Raw genomic sequence first — 6,342 nt, 5'->3', positions numbered from 1 at the left:
TGGCCTCCCTCTTAATATAAAAGACCTTCACCTCGGTTTTCCAAATCAAACAAAACCCTACCAGTGCCCTGAACAAATTTAGCTATTACTTGTCCCACCGGTTTGGATACAAATTGCTCGACGACTTTCCTTCGAAAGTCCCAGCCTAGAAAAGTAGAAATTTTCTTCTTGCTTGAGCTAGGGGGTGGCCTTTCCTACGGGTTTGGACTAGTGGGGTTCTAGATTGCTAGCCAAATCTAGAACTCTGGTGTGGTGACCTACTCTTTCTTGGTGATCTGCTTCGCCTATTACCGGGTGACTGGCTTCTCTTCAACAACTTGTTTCTTCGTCACTTCTTATTGCTCCCTACTTCTTCCTCTGGTCATTTTCTCTTCCCAACCAATTGTAGCTCTAACTAGGAACACAATGCCTCCTCCACCTTTATAAACTTATCTGCCATTCACCTCCACGGTGAGTTGTACTGCTAGGTCAAGGTTGGGAATCTGGAGATGCTCAAGGTTGAACCGCTTGATGTAGTCACGAAGCGCCTCACCGGGTTATTGGACGACATTCAGGAGGTAGCTCGTAGACTTAGGGCACCTTTTGTTGGTGGCGATGTTCATGGTGGAGATGCCCACAAACTGACTCCAACTCTTTATCGTGCCCGCAGGCAGTCCTGAGTACTACATCCAAGCTTTATTTTTTTTTTTTTTGAATGTGGTCGAGAAATCCATGCAAAGGCTTGCATCATTTGCCCCATGAAGTTGCGTTAGGGCCTGAAAACTATCAATGTGGTCAATTGGGTCGATAGTACCATCGTACGATTCTAGGGTTGGGGCTTTAAAGTCCTTAGGTCATGGAGTCGTAAGGATTTCGGCCGGTGCTAATGGACTTTGGATCTCCTACCCACGAGAACTCTGCCCACTGCTACACACAATACATTGACCCCCATGAATTGGGAACATCTCCTCCTGTATAATACTATGCAAAGGATGAGATGTTCTCCATGTGTGACTGTGATAAACGTGGGCAGAATTCTCGTGGACAGAATTCTCGTGGACAGGAAATCCGAACTAGTGCTAATGGTAAGAGTCGGGTCATGTGCGATGTTACTGGCTGCGCAACGACCGAGCTAATCTCACCCTTCTTCTCCTTATCCATCTTAGGCATATTTTGACCAACTTATATTTAGTTTGTGACTTGGAATTATTTGGTTATAAATAAATTACAGTTAAAACCGTCTAACTACTAACACCCTTAAAAACATGTGAAGCATAACCACTAAAAGTCTCTATAAAAGGAGGTATACAAGACTGCAAAAGGCAGCTGTGATAAGATTTCCTTTCAACTCTGAGAAATCAGAGTTAAAGGAAATCAAGTAGTACTAGTTAGATAGTTGTTTATTTCTTTCTTTATTAAAATAATTTAATTATTATATTTTTCATATCATCAACTGCACTTCATGTGAAGAAGAGCAGTGTTATTACAGGAATAAGATTGTGTTTTCTTTCTTCTGATTATCATGGTGAGGAGCTTCTTAACTCAAAATATTAAAATATGATTTGGGTTCTTAGGCATTGCCCATGTGAGCCAAATAACTCATCAATTTTTCTTTTATTTTGCAGGATTTTCTGGCTGTTCTGCTAGTTTCTCTAGCTATGGTTTGCTGTATGCCAACATGCTCGAATGCAGAAAGAAATTTGATGGCGCATACAATCAACATAAATACGACAAGCCTTGGCATTAATAAAGGAGGCTCAACAAGCTTTAATGTTGTACGTTATGGAGCAGTTGGAGATGGCAAAACAGATGATTCCCAGGTAAATTTTTATTTACTCTTTATAACAATTTTAGGGTCTGTTTGGTGCATAGCTGAAAAAAGGAACCGAAACAAAAATGGTCCATTCCTTTTATCTATTTGATTCAAAAGAAGTCAGCTGGAATGAATTCTCATTCTCAAAGGGAAATGATCATTTCTTCAACTCCATTCAACCAAATAAATTTAATAATCACAAGACAATTTTTAATTCCTATTTGCAGGCATTTTTGAAAGCTTGGAACATGATGTGCTCAGCATCATCAGGCATTCCTACCGTGGTTGTCCCAAAAGGACTCACATTTTTGGTGAAGCCTGTTATTTTTAAGGGTCCTTGCTTGGCTCAGAACATCAGTGTTAAGGTACAAAATCAAAATAAAAACAAAAACTAATAAAAAACTAGAAACCACTTACTTGATAATTACTTTTTTTTTTTTGAACATTTTGGTATTAACTATTAAATATAATGGGTCCATTTCCCATTTCAAAATTTTAATTTGTATAGATAATGGGAACCATAATTGCCCCCAACACAACTGATACATGGAAGGGGATTGACCAAAGCCTATGGATGGCTTTCACTTCTGTAAGTGGACTCAGAGTCAGTGGATCTGGAGTCATTGATGGACGGGGTTCTGATTGGTGGGATCAGTCATGCAGATATCATCCTGGGAATGTGAGTAGAATCTTAATTATATTTTTTTGTCAATAATTTTTAAAGATATTTTTAATTACTAAAAATTAATGGAATGTTAACTTATTTTTGGTGGAATAAAATTTCAGGGATGCACTAAATTGGCACCAACTGTAAGTATTTCCCCTCTAGTAATGTGTTTTTATTACAAATTAGAGATCTAGACTCTCAATCCTCACAGCCCCTTGCAATTGTGCATTTGTGAATAAAAAAACATATAAATACGGAAATATTTTCAATGCATGGTTACAAAAGGCTGTGAGAACGGTTTTGTGAAAATGAAATTCAAATTCTAGGGAAGGATATATGACTTCTTATTTTTCATTTTACTATTAGAGAATTTTAATAAAAGTATTAATGAATTTTTAAATAAATGTAAATATAGACGATGAAATTCCTCAAGTGCAACCAAATCCATCTCAGCAATGTTCAGTTCATCAATAGCCCACAAACTCATGTCCTCGTCATGGGATGTACTGGGTTTTATATCAATGGAATTGCCATAAATTCACCTGGACATAGCCCAAACACTGATGGTATCCACATCCAATCAGCCCAAGACATGTTAATCCAACACACAAAAATAAGCTCTGGTAACTTCTATTCCCTCTTATGCCATTTTAGCTTTCTCATTCTTTTTCATCATTTCTCATTCTCCATCTTTCCCATTTTAACTAAATCTATGCCAAACAGGTGATGATTGTATCTCTATAGGGGATTACACTTCAAATATTGTGATCAATGATGTTATTTGCGGTCCAGGTCATGGCATAAGGTAAGTTAACTCATGCTACACTAGGGGATGTTCAACAAGAACCTAGATTTCCTACTCACATTTTCTACCCACACTCTATCCGTTGTGAATTGCAGCCACACATTTCACAATTCAAGACGGTGATGTGTGGCTGCAATTCATGGCAGATAGGAAATCTGGTTTGGTTTGACAAGATGGTTGGTTTTGTTTTTAAAATAAACATGGCAGTTGGTATCAGAGAGTCACTTTGACTGGCTCTTTGAGATGGTATCAGAGTCGCTTTGACTGGTTCTTGTCACTCCATTATAATTAATTAAGTTTCAGCATAAGGTATGGATGGGCCTGTGCTGTCCACACTTCAAGTCCAATGGGCTTTCATGTGTGGGGCATGTTAGAGAATAAAACTATTCAATAACCTCACTTAATAGCTTAAGCTTTTAAGTTGATTGGTTCATTAATAGTTTCCAGAAACAAAATCAACCATATTGTGGAACACCCCTTAAAAGTTCTATAAGATGCGTATTCAAAATTTTTATTTTATATAAGTTTCTAAATAGGTGAAGAAGAAATAGTAATTTGATAAAATGCCTCACTTTTTTTTTTTTATTATCATTATTTTGTGTATGGCAGCATTGGAAGCTTAGGTAAGGATGGTTCATTCTCCAAAGTAGAGAATATTCATGTTAGAAATGCCTCTTTTACCAACACGACCAATGGAGTGAGGATCAAGACATGGCAGGTATGGAATCGAAAAACCCACCAATTCATCTCCATTTCCGATACAATATGAGGCGTATCACAATGATACGTACAATGGTTTTGCTTGTTTTGTATTTTTTAAATGGAATGGGTCATTTGTTCGAATCAGATAATTGGACCGTTCGACCTAAAAACCAGTAGCTAAAATGGTTCTATGTCTAATCCGATTTTTAAAACCTAGATTGATACTATATATATGAAACTGTGTCTTCAATAGTCCTCTTTTTTATTTTATTCATTTTCTTTTACAGAAGGGAAAAGGTTACTGTAAAAAGATTTCATTCAAGGGAATAAACTTCAGCAATGTAGAAAACCCTATAATTATTGATCAGAATTATTGCAGTGTACGTGGTGCATGCAAAGAATTGGTGAGACTCTCTCTCTCTCCTCCCTATATTATATGAAATAATACAATTAATGTATAATTCTTCTTTGTTGTATCATATATATCTGGATGAATTCAAAGTTTAATAATTTCTCTTACACTTGTTCTTTGTTGAAGCCAACTGGTATCCAAATAAGCGATGTTCAATATGCCGATATGGTTGGAACCTCTAGCACAGAAGTGGCTATCAATTTCAATTGCAGTTCCTCATTCCCTTGCACCGGAATATCATTGAAGTCTATAAAGTTATCGTCCGCGACTCCTGGTCAAAAAGTTAGTTCCGCTTGCAATCATGTCCATGGAAATGTAACTGGGCTGGTCATACCCAATGTTCTTTGTATTCAAAATTAAGTGGAAAAGAAAATGTACAAGCATTTGTTGTATGGCTTTTGATGAGCTTTCATGTTAAAGAAAGAAAACCACATTGTATCTTTACATGATCTGCGTTGAATGAGCATGATTACTGAAAATTCATGTAATTATTTCTAATCGAATTTGCATTCCAATTCAATTGTCACTTGAGTCAAATTGTCGCATTTTAAAGTTTGGGGATCAAATTGTATTTGAGCCAAAGTACAGGGTACTGATCTGGAATTTTCCCAAAACAAGAACCTCTAAAAAGAGCCTAGACCCAATCCCACATAGGACCCCTTGTGTTAGAATCCTCTAACAAGAGGCACAAAAATATCTAAAATACTCATACAATTACTATTGAGGCTGGTTTCTACAAAAAACAATACAAACTTTATGAATGACAGAAAAAAATGGAGAATTTAAAGTTGTAGCTTTAGCTTTGAGCAATTGATATGAAGGAAAAATTTAGAAAATAAATTAATTCTAGAAAAGAGATTGGAAGGGTTTTGGGATAGCAATTTATATGAAGAGGAAAATTCAAAAATAAACATTTTGGTCAAAAGTAATTGCATGGGTATCTTAGATATTTTCATGCCTCTTTTTAGAGGATTGTAAAAAAGAGGGTCTACTTGCAACTATGTCTCATAAAGCACAAGGAAATAATTGCAAACACATAGATTGTTGTTTGTGCAAACCGATTGGATTCCTTTCTTTTTGTGGCGTTTGATGATATCAAGTCTAATTTAAAATTAATCTAAACAACTTGAGTCTGTCCCCTTTATACATTAGGCACTTCCACCCATTTAATCTGATGGTGGAATCCCCTTTATACAACAGTTTAAAGGGGACAGAATCCCACCCATTTCTTTGGAATCCCATCCATATAATCTCTATCCTTTGGAATCCCAATGTTGTTTGATGATATTCAAGTCTAAAGGGGACAGAATATATGCAATCGGATTAGATCTACCTTAGGCACTTCCACCTGAAACGTTTCCACCCATCTGATTTCAAAGGTTAGGTTCAATCTAGTCCACACCTCCCAAAACCAGGGAAGTCACAACATATGAAGCTTTGGTTTGGACAGTCACACCATATAAGGCTTGATTATTTTCAAATATTTTATTTTCACTATTAAAAAAAAAATAGAATTGTTCAGTGTCCATGTAGAGGTGGCATCATTTTATATGAGACTAATAACTAGGTTGCTTATTAGTTTGCTTCTTATAGTAGAGATGGTAAGCAAAGGTCCTCAATTTCGCTCGAATATGTAGTGATGTAGCAAAAACTGAATATCAGATTCTATAATACCTCTTTTCTTTTAATGAAACCAGCATTTACCTATCCAAAAAACTTCCAAATATTTTGCTCTGTTACCTTTTACTGGATAGATAAAATTGAACTTTAACATGATTTTCTGAGTCAGATAACACATTAACAAGGTGAACAGGTGAATCAGTTCAAGTAGATGCCATGTGGCCACAGGTAAAATGAAGTATTGTTGAAAACAAATTGTAAAAAGATATTAGGAAAACAAAAGGATGACTCATATTTTGTCACTTGAAACAACAGCAAACAAAAGTGAAAAGGAACTCAGAGTT

At 36.2% G+C, this 6,342-nt stretch overlaps 1 protein-coding gene across 1 annotated transcript; it reads left to right on the top strand.

The window, feature by feature from the left end:
- The first annotated feature begins 1,226 nt into the window (after positions 1–1,226).
- On the top strand, positions 1,227–4,822 carry LOC148848643 (putative polygalacturonase At3g15720). Its single transcript, XM_088949007.1, has 10 exons — positions 1,227–1,504; positions 1,605–1,799; positions 2,020–2,157; positions 2,301–2,471; positions 2,579–2,602; positions 2,875–3,082; positions 3,183–3,264; positions 3,874–3,982; positions 4,254–4,370; positions 4,505–4,822. Exons 1-10 carry the CDS (start codon positions 1,502–1,504, stop codon positions 4,736–4,738), a joined length of 1,281 nt encoding a protein of 426 aa, XP_088805133.1. The 5' UTR covers positions 1,227–1,501; the 3' UTR covers positions 4,739–4,822.
- Positions 4,823–6,342: the final 1,520 nt, after the last annotated feature.

Source organism: Nelumbo lutea, chromosome 6 (genome assembly GCF_056320005.1).
Source record: "Nelumbo lutea isolate HS-2025 chromosome 6, American lotus-T2T, whole genome shotgun sequence".
Lineage (NCBI taxonomy): Eukaryota > Viridiplantae > Streptophyta > Magnoliopsida > Proteales > Nelumbonaceae > Nelumbo > Nelumbo lutea.
This window is presented reverse-complemented; position numbering and strand designations above follow the sequence as displayed.